This window comes from Furipterus horrens, unplaced genomic scaffold (assembly GCF_987537825.1).
Source record: "Furipterus horrens unplaced genomic scaffold, mFurHor1.1.pri manual_scaffold_3, whole genome shotgun sequence".
Classification (NCBI taxonomy): Eukaryota; Metazoa; Chordata; class Mammalia; order Chiroptera; family Furipteridae; genus Furipterus; species Furipterus horrens.
Genome location: NW_028327173.1, coordinates 12,251,181 through 12,267,557, shown reverse-complemented (window position 1 = coordinate 12,267,557; position 16,377 = coordinate 12,251,181). Strand labels below are relative to the sequence as shown.

At 46.3% G+C, this 16,377-nt stretch overlaps 1 protein-coding gene across 2 annotated transcripts in view; it reads right to left on the bottom strand.

Moving 5' to 3' along the window:
• Positions 1 to 16,377, bottom strand: part of VWA5B1 (von Willebrand factor A domain containing 5B1) — a 37,641-nt gene that overhangs the window by 12,772 nt on the left and 8,492 nt on the right. For both annotated transcript variants that reach the window (XM_090271476.1, XM_090271477.1), the window contains exons 7-13: positions 13,499 to 13,675; positions 8,609 to 8,719; positions 6,729 to 6,931; positions 6,192 to 6,306; positions 4,654 to 4,839; positions 1,739 to 1,919; positions 835 to 1,025 (exon numbers count right to left, since the gene is read on the bottom strand). In XM_090271476.1, the coding sequence (XP_090127602.1) occupies positions 835 to 1,025; positions 1,739 to 1,919; positions 4,654 to 4,839; positions 6,192 to 6,306; positions 6,729 to 6,931; positions 8,609 to 8,719; positions 13,499 to 13,675 (1,164 nt within the window). The remainder of the gene's footprint in view (positions 1 to 834; positions 1,026 to 1,738; positions 1,920 to 4,653; positions 4,840 to 6,191; positions 6,307 to 6,728; positions 6,932 to 8,608; positions 8,720 to 13,498; positions 13,676 to 16,377) is intronic.

The window sequence follows — 16,377 nt, the reverse complement described above, 5'->3', positions numbered from 1 at the left end:
ACAGTCAAAATTAAGTGAGTCTGGGCCCTAGAAAGAGGTACTTTTCTTTTTATTTTATACTCAACTGAACTGTTCGAGGGTTTTTACTGCAAATTCTGAGTAAGTATTACTTTTGTAATTAAAGAATATTAAATTAATTAAAAACTGATTCTCTGGCAACATGTGCATCTCCTGGTAGACGATGGGGGTGCAAAGGTGCTTACTGGGTGTAACAGAGAGAAAATGTGTTTCACAGTCTTTTAGGCCGACAGTTAACCATGGTTTTTGTTTTTGTCCATAATCCTGAGGCTGAGGCACTCTGGTCTAGCTGGATAGTGGGTGACTGGTCCTGCTGTGGCTCTAACTCTGAGGTGACCTCTGTCCCCAGTGAATGCACAACCATTGGGATTTGCAGAAGGTGCCGTGGGATGGAGGGGGAAGTAAGGACTTTGCAGGCAGAGGGTCCTAGGTTGCAGTCTCCTGACGAGCCATATGACCCTGGATAAGTCAGTACCACCCTGGCCCTTAATTTCCACATCTGTACAGAGTCAGGGTGGCCAGCCCCACACTCTCTCTTTTCCTAGGGGTGCTATAAAATCAAATGAGAGAGTAGATGGGGATGCTCCTCACCAACTGGGAAGAGTTGTGTACAGAGAATAGGAGATGCCATTGACCAATGGATGCCATTATTAGAAAGGTGTCATTGGGGGTCAGGCATGAAGGTCTAGGAAAAGAAGGAAGAGATGACTCACTTCTCAGTATAACTTGTAGACAGATTCCATCTTCTGGCTGAGGCAGACATGGCTCATCCCCGCCCACGACTGCCCCCAACTCCAACCTGCCCTGCTTGGGTACCTGCATATCAATCTGCCACTGCAGGGCATTTGGGCTGGGCTGGTTGGTGAGGTCTTGCAGCTTAGCTTTCCGCAGTGGGTATCTCCTGCCGGCCATCGTGGGGTCGCTGGCTGTGGTGGCCCTTGGGGAGGGCTTGTGGTTGGTGATCTGGTTGGTGCTATATGCCCGCCGTCGCTGGGAGAGGTTCAGACCTGGACAGGGGTGGGTGACAGGGGAGCCACCAGAGTGGAAGAGGATGACGGTGGGGAAAGAGAGGGGCTTGCCTACCTTTTCATGGTTGGAAACGTCTTGAGTTTTCCACAGCTTACCTACTACAATAGGTTCCAGTGCCTCACCTCACCTGGCCTCCAAAGCCTTGCCTGACCTGGCCCTAATCTATCACCCAGCGACTCTCCTTTCTGCTCCAAACACAGCTGTATAGGTCTTTTATAGGTGTCACATCTGCACACCTTTGCTCAGGCAGTTTCTGCTGTCTGGAATCTTCTGTGGCCCCATGTCCCTCTGATTCCTATCAGAACTCGGGCCAACTGTGTCTCTCTCACTGCACGGAGAGCTTCCAAAGAACAGGTGCCATGTCTGAGTCACCTTTGCTCCCACACTGTGCTCAGGACTTAGCCTTGGTAGGTGATCAGTAAATACCCTTTGAATGGAGATGAACACCATGAAGTGGCTTGGGAAGCAGACAGTGCTCTACCTCTTTCAAGTTCCACGAGCTGAACCAAATTACTTAAATTCCCTGTCTCAGTTTCCCCCTCTGTAAAGTAGGTAGTCCCCACCTCTGCAGCTAGTAACTCTTCAGTGAGATTGCTTGTGTAAAGTGCTTAGTGCACAGTCAGTGCTCGGTAAACCGTAGCAACCGTGGCTTCTGGGGAAGGGAGGGAAGCACAGAGTGTGGCACACTTACCAGGATCGGTGGTGGAGTCCCGGCTGGAAGGCCGGGCGTCTGCGGCCTGCCTCTGGCTGAAGGGCGCCCCCGAGGCCCTGGCACAATCCCCACTGTCTGAGGGCCCCTCGTCCTGGGAGTGGTAGAAGACAGAGCTGCCGGACTCCTGAGAGTGCAGCAAGCTGTATCGGGTCCTCTTGTCCTGGAGGAAGGGAGAGAGAAAGGGGGCTGGGAGTGAGGCTAGATGTCAGGACGGTCATCCACGGAGCAGCAAGCGGTGGGACAGGAGGTGGTGGAGAGTCCATCTTGGAATCCTGCTTGCTTGGAGGAGTTAGGCTGACTTCTGTTTAAGAGATGGTGAGTGGAAATGACTTCATAGCACTTATACTGTTTATATTTTTAATTATCTTCTTCATTAAAATTAAAAAATGTAATTCTAATTGCCACCGCTGTCTCCAAATTGGTAACCAAAACGAACAGCATGAGTCATCTGTTCCTTCCATGGCATATATAAAGACATATATAAAACATAAAGGCTCTTGGGGGTCATTTTTGTTTTACAAAAACTGGACCATGTCACTTACATTTAGCAGTATCTTTAATTTTTCACTTAAGACATTTTTGAAATCCTGAATGTCAACTATTCTTTTAAACATTTGACTGCACGATATTCTACTACTGCTTACTGTTAAGCATTAATCTTGTGGCAATATATATATATTTATATTTAATGTTAGTCAAAAAGGCAATGTGTCATCTCTTGGTAAGTCAAAGTTGATAACAGAGGATGCAAAAAACACAGAGAGAAAATTCTGTTAACTTTCATTCTTTCAATAGAAAGTCAGGCCTGATCAGATAACCAAAGTACAGTATTCCCTCACTTATCATGGGCATTACGTTCTAGACCCCCCTGCGATAGGTGAAAATCCGCAAAGTAGGAACCTTACATTTGTTTTAGTATTTATATATATTTTAAGGCTTTATAAACCCTTCCCACACCCTTATAAACCGTTCCCAGTCCCTTATTAACCTTTTCCACACTTTTATAAACACTACTTATTTCATAAACATATTCTACACTCTTAAATCTATGTAACTTTAACAACATATGTATACAGTACTGCAAAATCCCGCGATATAGCGAAAAATCTGCGATAAATAATTAAATATAATATTTAAAAAAATCTTGCGATACGGTTAGGCTGCGATAAGTGAACTGCTGTATAAATCACCTGGTGTAGAAAGGACAAAGTAGAATAGGAAAAGAAGAGTAGAAAATTATAAAAATCAGTTCAATTCAAATAAATATGTGAGACCATAGTGTCTTATGGTACATATTTTTGTTGATCTACTAAATAATAGTTTGGGGGCTTTGGGGAGGATATGAATTCCTCTGGACTAGAAAAAGAGGTGTATGAAGTGCTGGAATTAACAAAAGAAAATGAGAAAACTAACTGACCAGTTCAGTTGTACAAATTGTTGTTCCCTCTCTCAATAATTAATTTGTTTGATGGGAAGTTCACGTTCTTGCTATGAAATCATGTCTTTCACAATATTTTCCTCCTTCATGTAACATCAAACAACATTTGGGGGGTGGGCATCAATAGGCAGCCATATATTTTTTGCTATCATAAGAAATGCTACATTACACCATTTTTATTTTTATGTACTACCTCCTTAGAAAGGATTTATGGGTTGAAAAATTTTATCTTTCTAATTATATGAGTTATTTCTAGATGGCTTTCCAGGAGGACAAGTCATGTTTACACCAACAATATTTGAGGGTAGCCTTTACCCAACAGCCCTGCTAGTTGTGGGAGAAAACTCTGGCAGCCCTGGGGGGAAGGAAAGGAGAACGGATTGATGGTCCCTTGTAGGGGTAGGCTGTGTTGATGACCTGCTGCCTCCTAGAACTCTGAGGAAGGTCCAGACTGTGCAAAGACTCAACTAGCATTTTGTTCAGCATTTTCTCCCTGCACTTGAACACGCTACTCTCCACAACACACTTACCATTACTGACGATGGTTCTTAAGAGATTTCATAACATTCTAAAATCTGAAAATTGCACATAAAATTCTAAATTCTCTCGAAACACCGGGAACACTTTTAACACAGGTCCCACATTCCTGCACAGCAGCATTCCTTAGAGCTGGGTAAGGGCTGCTTAATTCTGACAGTGTGAGCTACCCCATTTGCCATATTCCTCTCCACTCCTTACTGCCTCTCTGTGAACTCAGTGATAACTGTTATCCCTCACGGCATTCACCCCTTTCATTTTTACAACAAGTCCATGCCACTCATTTCATATCTGCCGCATCCCGCTAGGCATTGAGTTTGTGACTTTTGCTCAAAAAACAAAGCAAACTGATGGGTTCTTCAAGGGGGAGTGGAGAAACTCGCTAATAGGGGACAATGAGTGAAGAAATAGCTCCAGGCAATCTGACTCATTTTAGCCTAAACCCTACCTCCCTCTGAGAAGTTCCCCCCCTTTTCCCACTTCTGCCACCATGTAGAGGCAACTCATCTGTGTAAATAAATGAAACACGGGCTCCTTTAAGGAGCTATGACCAGACTAGAGTGTCCGGGGAAGGAAACCTGAGTGTAGTTTTTCTGAATGGAATTGTTCATCAAAATCACTTTGGGGACATTATGTGAAATGAAGGTTCCTGAGCCTTATCCTCAGAGATTTTAATTCCGTAGACCTAGGTTGGAGCTAGGACTCTGCAATGTAAACATGTTCCCCATGTTCTTCTGCTGCAGGGCATGTTGAGAACCATATGTTGAGATGGTAATGCCTACCCAAGCAGTGTTACCATGACCAAATGCCCATGGCCTGGCAGCTGGACCTCACAGCTGCCATGAACAATCCAGCTAAGATGACTTTGTGGGCAGGTCGCTGGACCCCCAAGGACCCCTGGCGTTTCTAAGATACTCACAGGTCTGGAACTGGAGGTATATAAGGAGGCATCACACACGATGCCATATCCCACCAGCCGTTCTCCAGGGAAAAGGGTGCTGGTGCTGACAGGTGAGATCAGCACTTCGGTGGTCTCAGGGAAGACCCACTCCACAGTCACATCAGTCAGGGCTGGGGCCATGGCCTTCTTCAGAGACTTGACCATCTGTTGGGCATGGTCAGAAGACAGGTTGGGGAGATGCATGAGCAGGGCTATGTCCAGGGGAGAAGCACAAAGATGAGGCGGGTATGACCATGCAGGGATGTGAATAGGGAGGAAGTGATGAGAGGCCTTGGGGTGGCTTACCGACCAGTGAACATGCCACTTCTTAGGCCCCTAGAATGTCAGAGTTGGAGCAAATTTTTGTTGTCATCTTCTCTAAGCTTAGCGTTTTATTAATGAGAAAATCCAACACTCGAAGTAGGGTTGTGACTAGTCCAGGGCACACAAAATTTGTGCCAAAACATGGACTAGACAGTGACCTTGAACAAGTTAATTTGCTTTCCTTGGCCTCATTTTCCCCATTTGTTAAACTGAGTTAGTAATTCTCAACTCTTGATATCATTGGGAGGATTATCTGAGATATTGGATTTGAAGTATTAGTTACTTGATAGATGTTCAATAAATGACAGCTTTAGTTTGACATCACATAGATTGATTTCCTCAGGTGCACTGCAAGGCTGCAGGAATATGATTTGGGGATTGTTGGAGCCAAAAGATCTGCACTCTCAAATCTCCCTTCAAGAGAGTCTGTTAGGGGACAGCCTGAAGATTCAATGCCCGAGTTTTGGAGCCAAGACTACGTCTCTCCCTGGAAGCCCCCAGGCAATCAATGACTGAGCGTGGCAGGGATTCTAGTGCCTGGCATTTCAGCCCAACACGCACTACATAATGGGCGATGTTTTCTCCCCAGTGGGTCAACGGAGACCTTGCCAGACCTGCAACGCAGTCTGAGGCTCTCCCAGGCCGAGGCTGCTTCTTTCCTTTCCTTTTCCAGATGTTGCATCTACAGCATAGACTGTGAATTTTCCTTCCTGATTCCTCTTGCTTTCGCTTTCACAGATGTTACCCTCCAATAAACTTCTTGCATTCTTAACTCCAGCTCTGTCTCTGGTTCCTGGACTGACACAGGGATTTTTTAGGGTTGGGTTATTTGTGCCAATTGTGCGGAAATGGGGAGGAGACTACCATCCCCTTGATTTCTGGGCCCTTTAGACCCTTCTGAGCCACCATTTATCAGCACTGGGAACATGGCCAGAAATGACCCCAAGCACAACCCCCCCAAAGGCAGTGACCCTCCAGGAGCCCCAGTCCTGTCCTGTCACTGGAGACCAGGGGATCTAGAGTCCTGTACCAGCTTCTTGAGTTGCCTGCTTTGTGGCTTCCACCCCTCTGATTCTCATTGGGGTGCAGAGCTCAGATTTGGGGTGAAATTCAAGCTCCACCACTGAGCTGTGTATGACCAGTCTGGGCCTTTGAGGTTCCAGCACCAGAGGGACAGGGGTCCTTCCACTTACCTTAGGTTGCAGCCGCTCCCCCTCCACCAGGAGCTCAGCACTGCCCTTGGACACAGTTGCCAGCCCCTTCACCAGCCTGTGGCAGACGTTGGGTCCAATTCCAAAGCTATAGCACCTGGGGGGGAGGGGAGGAGAGAGGCTGCTTCTTCCCACCCTCTCTGCCATCTTTGTCTCCCAGTGGGGACAGGACCAGAGCATGATCTAGCAGAGGTTTTTCACAGCTGGCCCTGGGTGGGGGCAGAGGACCATCAGTGAGCATTTACGTTCACACATACAGCCCACAACCTGCACCTCAGCTCAGAGTCAAAGCGACAGGAAGGGCTTTCTCTGCCTAGGCTGCTCCTGGGGAGCTGCGTGCAGAGGTGTGGGCATCTCATCCCTCCTGAAATGTTGAAGGGAAAAGGCGAACTTTGAAGCCAGCCACACCTCCTTGGAAGCAAAGCCCTATAGGGCTCTTCCCTCTCCTGCTGGCACTGCCCAGCCCCAGCCCAGGGCAGCGCAGGGCAGCCGAGCCCCACACCTTCAGCCTGTGCCAACCTGGTGGAGAAGGCGTGGTTCCGCAGCAGTTCCAGCACCTTCCCGGTGTTGCTGACCGCCCCGTCTGTGATCACAAAGAGAAGCCGCGGGTGGCCCTGGTGCTCTGGCTGCCGGATGACCCACTTGAGCGGGGAGAGGATGTTGGTGCCACCCATGTCAGCCCGCATTCTCTGAATGTTGTCACAGGCCATGGCCAAGGTCTCCTGCAGCAAAGGCACATGGACAGGGCAGATAGTTCCCAGGGTCACCTGATGGTGTGGCGACTCTAAGCCCCTTGGGGGAAGAGTCCTTTTGTTTCCCTAGATCAGTAGTTTTCAACCATTTCTACCTCATGGCACACATAAACTAATTACTAAAATTCTGCGGCACACCACAAAATATATCTTTGGCTGACCTGACAAAAAAAAATGAGGTATAATTTTGATCCATTCACATGGGATGGCTGTTGTCATTGTTTTTTTAACTTGACAATCTAAGGGAAAGAGATCAGTGACCCTGACTAAATAGTCAGGTACTGCATGTTTTAAAAATTCTTGTGGTGCATGGGTTGAAAATCACTGCCCTAGATAATAGTTCAACCTCACTAGGGTTGAGTTCTGTTCTCAATTTCATCTCTGCCTCATGTACAGGAAGACTAGTCAGCCACTTATTTGTCATGGTTCTGCCCAATTACACGCCACCAATGCCTGATATGCTGCCATTCGCTGTGTATTAACTTATCATTATCCTTTCTGGCCAAGGATGTTGGCATAGGATGGATGTCACTGCAGCAGGACAGATTCTCACTGGACGTCACACGTCCTCCTGCTCCTGACTCAGGAGGATGCTCTTCCAACATCCGTGCTTGGCGACATCAGAAGTCTTAACATGTGTATGTACCTTTTAATCAGCAAGACTAGAAATGTATCCTGAGGGAATCATGAAGGATGTATGTGAAGTCTTTGATACAAAGATAATAAGTAGAAAAAAAAAAAAAAAAAAAAAGAAGCAACTTCGGTTCCCATCTATAGAGGTTTAGTTAAACAAGTCACAATCTATCTGTGTGGTGAAATACTACGCAGCCTTTAAAATTATGTTGCAGATTTATACTTAATGGCATGAAAGTATGCTCATGATAGGCTATTGAGCTAGAAAAGTAGTTTCTGGAAGACCTAATCTTGCCTTTATTGAAAGTGTGTATAAATGCATAAAACAAGGTCTGGAGTGATTTATTCAAAGCTCTTAACATTGGTTTTCCTTTTTTTTTCCTTTCTGACTGATGCGATCATGACAGATTTACAACTTTTTGTTTAATCAAATCTAGCTTTAAAAACTGTGTGATAATCAACATATATTATTTTTGTACTTAAAAAAACCTATAAGCAATTTTTAATCAAAAAGTGGCCCCTAAGTTTTCCTTCCTTCCTCCCCTCCTTCCTTCCAATTCCCAGACCTGGGTAAGATGCCGCAATTCTGAACGTGCTGTTGGAGCCACAGTCCTATTGTTTAAAATTGTAACTTGAGCCTTGGGAACCCCATTCTTAGTCCACTTCGTCACCTGTTCACTTTGCTACCCCTTGCCATTCGCTTCCTTCGTTCAACCTGGCATGAATCTATTGCCCTTATGAGACGGAGGCTTCCATGAGTGGCAGGCCTAGGATCTGTATCCTCTTTCTACCTCTCCCTGTACCCCCTCTCTGTGCCCCATACTCGTTATTTTAAAGAGGAGGTTGTCAGAAGGCTGAGATGTCAGAAAACTGTCCAAACAGAGTTAGCCTCTCTTTAGTTCTTTGCTCTATATGAATGGACAACTTTTGAATAGGTCACCTCTTTCATTTTCCTTCCCTTTCTCTGCTCCTCACCACCCACCCCCTCCTGGTGCCAGCCTTGTCCTTCCTTACCTCATTGTAGGTCTGACTGGAAGGGAAGAGGGTCTTAAACGTGGATCCAAACCCAATGACATTGAAGAGGCAGGTTGGCATGAGGCTCTTAAGAGCTACCAGCATGGCATCCTGGCAGGCAAGAAAGGGATTTTCAGGATTCCGGAAAAAGTTATGACTTCTGACACCACATACTGGTACTATTATCCCAACACAGAATCTGTCTCTGAATAGGCCTTTCAGCCCCCTGTCTGCATCCAACATTGCTTTTCCCCCAGATCAGGAAATTTGCTGATGCTGAGCTGAGGCAGTACCAAAGCCATCCCCATAAAATCTCTCATCCGTGTAGCAAGTCTGACTTTTCAAAGCCATTCTATTATGACTTGCCAGTTCTAACTCACCTTCTGTTGACCCTGAGAGTTGGAGAGAGCAAGGAGCACACACTTCTTTCTGCTTAAACAGAATTGGTAGCTAAGGGAGGCAGCTGGCCTGGCCCAGTCGTGCTGGTGATGGGGCAGACTTCCAGCTCTTATCTAGGGCCTTTTGCAGCAGAATCACCCTAATTGTCATTCACGATGGACAGATTCCTTTAGGACAGTCTCCTTAGGTCGTACTTGTTGAGTGCTCAGGATGTGCTTTACCTGCATATAATCTTCACAATAACGCCTGAAGCAGACATAATATCATTTCCATTTCATAAAAGAGAACATTGAGTCACAGAGGTGAGTGACTTGTTGGTGAGCATTCAGATAGTAAATAGTGGAGCCAAGACTCAGACACATGCCCCTCTGCTCCTAAAGTTTGTGAATATTAGAGTCGTAACCTATTTAACTACTCAACACCAGGGGACCTTGATAAAGGTATTTTGGAAAAAAATAATGACAAAGAAGAAAAGTGGAGATGACAGGAGGGAAAAATGATGATATTAATGATGATACAATACAAGGATAAATATCCAGCAATTACTATGTGTCAAACACTGTGATGAACACTTTATATTAATTATCTCATTTAATCTCTATAACAGTGGTTAAGAAGATTCACTTTGGAACTTCCAGCCAAGATGGAGGCCTAGACAGACACGCTGCATCTCCCTTCACAACTAAGAAGCAATACAACTACCTCAAAACTAGAGACAGACAACCAGAAGTTCTAGAAAACTGAGCTGCATGGAAGTCCAACAAACAAAGATATAAAGAAGAAATACTCATCCAGACAGGTAGGAGGGGTGAAGCCTGGGCGGAAGGGACTCAGTGTGGTGGCAACAGCAGAGGTGGCAGTGGCAGCAGCAGCAGGCTAGCGGAAAGTGCAAACATTTAAAAAAGTCGAGAGGGACACCTGGGGAGCACTCGCAGCACCAGACCAGACCACACAGCTCATGGTTCCAGCGCTGGGGAAGATCAAGCCTCATTGTTTCTGACTGTGCAAACAAGTGGGGGTTGGGGCAGAGGCAGAAACTGCGAGTCTCTCAGCAGAGTTCACTTGTTTAAAGGGCCTCCACCTAGAACGTCCCCAGACCAACCCCTCTCAGAACCACAACCAGGGCAACAGCTGGAGAGGCGCCAGGCCCATACGGAAGTGGGAGAAGTGCCTGGAAAAGGGGTGAGCGCTGGGCAAGCGGCATTGTTCCTTCTCAGACTCCTCCCCAACATACGGCACTACAAACGTGGTGAAACAGGTCGCCCTGTACTGACGAATACCTAAAGCTCCACCCCTTACAACGTAACAGGTAAGACAGCTCTACCTAAGACACAGAGGCAAACAAATACAGAAGCCTCTCAAGATGAGGAGACAGAGAAGTATGGCCCAAAAGGGAGAACAGATCAAGGTTCCAATGGGAGAACTAAGTGATGAGGAGATAGCCAACCTAACAAATGAGGAGAAAGGCAACCTAACAGATGCAGAGTTTGAAACACCGGTGATAAAGATGCTCACAGACTTGACAGATATGCTTAAGTATGGCAGATGCATAAAGGAGGAAGTGAAGACTATGCTAAATAAAACAAAGGAAAATCCACACAAAACCAATGGTGAAGGGAAGGAAACCGGTGTTCAAGTCAATGATTTGGAACATAAGGAAGAAAAAAGACAGTCAACCAGTACAGAATGAGGAAACAAGAATTGAAAAAAATGAGGAGAATCTTAGGAACCTCTGGGACAACTTTAAACATTCAAATCATAGGGGTGCCAGAAGGAGAAGAAGAGCAAGAAATCGAAAGCTTATGTGAGAAAATAATGAAGGAAAACTTCCCAAATTTGGTGAAGGAAATAGACATACAAGTCCAGGAAGCACAGAGAATCCCAAACAAGCTAGACCTAAAGAAGATCACACCAAGACACATCATCATTTAAATGCCAAAGGTGAAAGATAAAGAGAGAATCTTAAAAGCAACAAGAGAAAAGCAGAGAGTTACCTACAAAGGGGTACCTATAAGACTGTCAGCTGATTTCTCAAAAGAAACTTTGTAGGCAAGAAGGGACTGGCAAGAAGTATTCAAGGTGATGAAAAGCAAGGACCTACAACCAGGATTACTCTATCCAGCAAAGCTATCATTTAGAATGGAAGGGTAGATGAAGTGCTTCCCAGACAATGTAAAGCTAAAAGAGTTCATTATCACCAAGCCGTTATTATATGAAATGTTAAAGGGACTTATTTAAGAAAAAGAAGATCAAAACTATGAACACTAAAATGACAACAAAGTCACAATCATCAACAACTGAATCTAAAAAATAAAAGCAAAATCCAACTAAGCAAACCAGAATAGGAACAGAATCATAGGTATGGGGATCATTGGGAGGGTTATCAGCTGGGAGGGGGGAGGGGGAGAAATGGGGAAATGGTGCAGGGATTAAGAAGCATAATTGGTTGGTACAAAATAGACAGGGGGAAGTTAAGAATAATATAAGAAAGGGTGAAGCCAAAGAACTTATATGCACGACCCATGGGCATGAACTAAGGGGGGTGGGGTTGCTGGAGGAAGGGGGGTACTAGGCAGAGGGGAGCAAAGGGGAAAGAATTGGGACTACTGTAATGACATAATCAATAAAATATACTTAAAAAAAAAAAAAAGAAGATTCACTTTGCCGTTAAACATATCTGGGTTTAAATCTCACCTTTACCATTACTAACTTGACCTTAGGCTACTTACGTCACTTCTCTGAGCTGCAGCTAGGCACATAGTACACATTCAGGAAATGGTTATTCTTACCCACCCAATGATATGCATATTAATATTAATACCTTTATTTTACAGATAAGGAAACTGAGTCTCATATGGTTAAGGAATTGTGCTGGATCACAAAGCCTTAGAATAGGACTGAGGCTTTTGAAACAGCTCTGAGATCTTTATTCATATTGGCTCTGCTTTGGCCAAGAACTCAGGAATTGCAGGAGGTGGGGGGCTCTCCCTCATCCCCATATACTGTAGTTTACTGATGGCAGGCCAGGGATCTCAGCATGGCTTCGGTGAAGCAAACTGTTGCACCTCAGAAACTAGAAATAAACAGCTGTAGGCAGATTCTGGCAACTCCCACACCGTGAGGACCTGCAGCCCCTCTGCCGCCCCCCTCTGTAAATGTTAACATTAACATTCTCTTCACCTCTCTTTGTGGCTTGTGTCAATACATTTTGTTTCTTTATGAAATAAGTCCATATCTGCTTATTTTTCCATTAGCCACTAATGCAGATTCCTGCTCACGGGAGATACTGCTGATCCATACAGATGTCCTCTGCTCACACCTATTAGAATTTTCAAGGCCATTTTTTTTTGGCAGCAAGTGGCAGCTGAAGAATGAGACCAGCTGCAGGAAATTAAATTGGTTGAACTTTCCCCTTTGGCATGGCTGTTTGGATTTCTACTCTCTCCTGCCCTCCTTAAGCCCAGTTTGCCCTAAAACTTCAACCTACTGGGCCACAGTTAATGATGCAAGCAGTCCCGTAATGGTCTCATTGTCAGTGGGGAATGGGGCTTGTGGCCTGAGTAATTTCTGTGCCTTTTTCTAAAAGGGCCATGTGTAGCAGAATGGATCATGCCAATGCAAGGCCATTGGTGAGAGGACAACTTTGAGGTCAGTGAGCTGAAGTGGAAAAGAGAGCAAGAGAGACTCCGAGGGGGAAGGGGCTGTGAGAGGAGCATTGAATAATGCTGAAATTGAGGCAAATAATCTCCCAAAGGAGATGAAATGCCTCTGGATGTCTAGGGGAAGTTTTTCTACTCTGTCTTCTGCACTTGTCAGAACTCCCCACAGCAGTGAGACTATGTTCTAGGTGTGACTGGTTAGCAGGGCTGTGAGTTCCTTGAGGGCAGGAACTGAGTTTACAACCTGCTCTCTTTCCAAATGGCCAAGCAGAGAATTTGGCACATATTAGACATTTTGGAAAAAAAAAAAAATGAACCAAACCTTTTCTACTGGATTCTACACATTCCTTGATGGCAGGGGCCATGTCCAGTGAATCTCTGATGTCAAGTCATAGGAACAGATGGACATGGGTTTAGTCTTAGACTACATTGGCTGTGTGACCTTGGGTAGGTTACTGAAATTTTCAGGATGGGTTTTCCCCTTTGGAAAATGGTGACAATAGGACCCAGATCAAGGCACTCAATGAAGGTTGTAGAACACCAAAGAAAGATGCCGATGATGTCATCCCTTGTCAATGGACAATAGTTCTACCTCTGCTCACACCACTTCAGGGTTTCATTTTGGGAGCACATTGAGTTTGGGTGTCTCTGTTCAAACTGATTTTAAAAAGTTGTTATTCCTTTTAGTCATGGATAGCCATTCAGGAAAGTGGTGCAGGTGTGGAAGGGGGAATTCTTGGAACCGGAAGTACTGATGAAGCTGGCTTGGGACAGCGTGGCTGATTTACCCTGAAGCACTGGATTCCAGGGCAGGGGGTCCTCTAACAGGTACCTTGACACGGTGGATGTTGGTCCCACTCATGCTGCCACTCCTGTCAATGAGGAAGATAAACTCGCCATGGGTCTTTCTCAGGTTCCGCTGGACTGATTGGAGGTCAGGACAGAAGTTGAGCATGATGACAGAATGGTGGGGAATGTCCTTGTGGAGTCGTTTCCGGATGATTTCTGTCTGGGGGAGAAAGAAAAACTCTCACTTGGGTATTCATGAGGTCCACCGCTACACAGGTGGTCTCCCATTACTCACTGAGTATTGTCAAGATACCACTCACACTCTGCATGAGAGACTTCTAGGTTGACTGTTCCTGGCTCCTCTGTTTGCTAGACTTTCACAGGTTGTAACAGCAAGCATGGACTTTGGAGGCAGAAGACCCGGGTTCGAATCCCAACTCTGTCACCATCCAGCTGTTTGATCTTGAACAAGTCCCTTCCCTGAGTCTGTTTCTTCATTTGTAAAATGAGGTAGATAATTTTCCCTTCTCAGGGTGGTTATGGGGATGAACTGGGCTGCCCCAGCACACGTGCAGGCCCTCAGTTGAATAGTGAGTTCTTCCTCTCTCATACTCAGTGTAGGAGCTACTCCCTGGCTCATCTGGCTGTGACCTTGGTTTCCCTGGCTTACTGATCCTCTCCCACTGATAACTTCCTACTCATTCTTCAAATTTTATCTCTTTGGGAAACCTGCCCCAATCTTCCAGGGGGACTCAATTACTCAGTGTCCTCACCCATGAAATAAGGGCAAGAGTTTATCTGCCTCACAGAGTTGTACGGAATAAATGCAATGCTTGTGAAGCCTGCTGCCCAGCAGAGTCATTGTCCCTAAACATCATTGCTGTTGTTGTTCATCACGGGGCCCAGGCATCTCCCACAATGCAATTCTTTTTGCTTATGTCTCTGCCTCTCCTCTAGCTTGTCTGTTACTTTCAAGGCAGGCCATGCCTGAGTCTCTTGCATCTCTAGGGCTTAACATAGAGCCTGTTGCAGAGACGGGCTCAGTGAACAGAGGAAGACCAGCGCCATGGTTCTTTGCCCTTTCATGTGATCTCTTGGCTGATGTGATGCTGAACCCTCCTTGAGTCCCCTACTCACTCCCCACCAACTGTGACTTCCTCCCTCTCTCTCCATCCCGACTTGCTCTCTTTCTCTCTGCCTCTTTATCTGACTGTCTCTGGCTGGACATGTCTCTCTGTGTCTCTCTTTCAGATTCTGTGTATTTAAGTCCCTTCTCCAGCTCAACAGATGACACCGTCACCCACCCAGCTGTTCCAACCAAGGACCGAGGAGTTGTCCTTGTTTCTTCTCTTTTTCTCATCCCCCACATCTACTCCTTCAGCAAAGGATTGCCAGTTATGAAGCTAAAATACATCCTAAACTTATCTTCTTCTCTGCCTCCACGGCTACCACCCCAGTTCAGGACACTACAATCTCTTGCAATAGCTTCTTACTGGCCTCTTGCCTCCACCTGTACCTCCCGTGGTCCATTCTATGTAGAGCAGGCAGCGTGATCATTCTTGTCATCCTCTTGCTCAAGCAATAGCTTCCCCTCATGCCTTGCACCACGGCTTGTGAAGGCCCCTAGGACCTGATCCCTGCCTGCCTGTCCACCTCATCTCTGCCCAGTCTACTCCCCACATTTCAACCACACGGGCTGCCTTTCTGTGTCCCAAACATGTCACCATTGCTTCCAGTTCTTCACCATCCACCAGGTCTCATTCTCAGATGGGCTCTGTTTAGACACCTGGCTAAACAGCACCCAGTGCTTACCGCTTGTTACCACATCATCCTGTTTTAGTTCTCTCGTGGTCCCCAGCCCTCTCCAAACTGACCTTGCTCATTTGTTTACTTCTTGTCTGTCTCCCTGTGCAAGAATTTAAGCTCCCTGAGGCCAAGCAGGAGTCCTTTTTAGTGTGACATCTCCAGTGCCTAGAATAGAGCCTGACTTCTACTGGACACACAGTGTTTGTTGAATGAATAAATGAGAGAATGAATCTGTGTGTGGCAGCTTACCACTGATCCGTGTGTGCATGTTTTTTTCCAGTCTCTCTGTCTCTGTTTGTCTCTGCTTCTCACTGCCTCTTCGTCTCTTCTACATGGTGTCTTTTCCTGTGTCATTTGCTCCCTTTTTGCTAAACCACAGTTTTTAACAGTTTGTCCCTCCCACTCTCCCTGATTGATGTACGCCCTTTGGATGTCCGTCTCCCCGCCTGGCAAAGGATCACACTCTTCCTCCTGCATGGAGCGCCTTTGCAGAAAGCCAATGCCCAGCCTGGCTCTTGATGACAGAGCCCAAGGCAGTAACAGCCACATCTGTCTGTGAGAAGAGCCATCTCCAGGAGGGGGGGTCCTGGCTCCTCAAGCTGCCACTATCTAATTACAATAAACTCATCACTCCTTAGCAGCTTTGGGTTGATCACTGTCATCCCTGGAGCTCATGAGAATACAGGGTATTTGCATAACCAACCCGAGGTGGCAAATGAATTCTCATTTGTTTCAGTAGTCCCAAAGCTAACTGATTTCAGGCTTGGTAGGCAGGGGACCCAGGCCCAGGTCTGGGAGGCCCGTTGCTGGCCCCTTCCACGTTGCCTACATGCTATAGTTCTCAGAGCTCAGTGGCACACCGGGCATTGCTGGCTCAGCCTCTTCTCCCAGCTGAGCCTTCTGGGTGAGCGGCACCTCTGAGAGAGCAGCTTTCCCAGTGGGATCTCTAACGTGGCGATGACATGATGGGCATTGCGCCATCTGCACCTTCCCTTTGTCATCCTTCCCACCCCCTACCAAGCAGGTGCTTCCGGTGGCATCTCTCACTCGGGGTAAGCAGTGATCTGTCTCCACATGCCTGCGCACTCCTCAGCCGCCACTGTCCCCTGCCAGTCC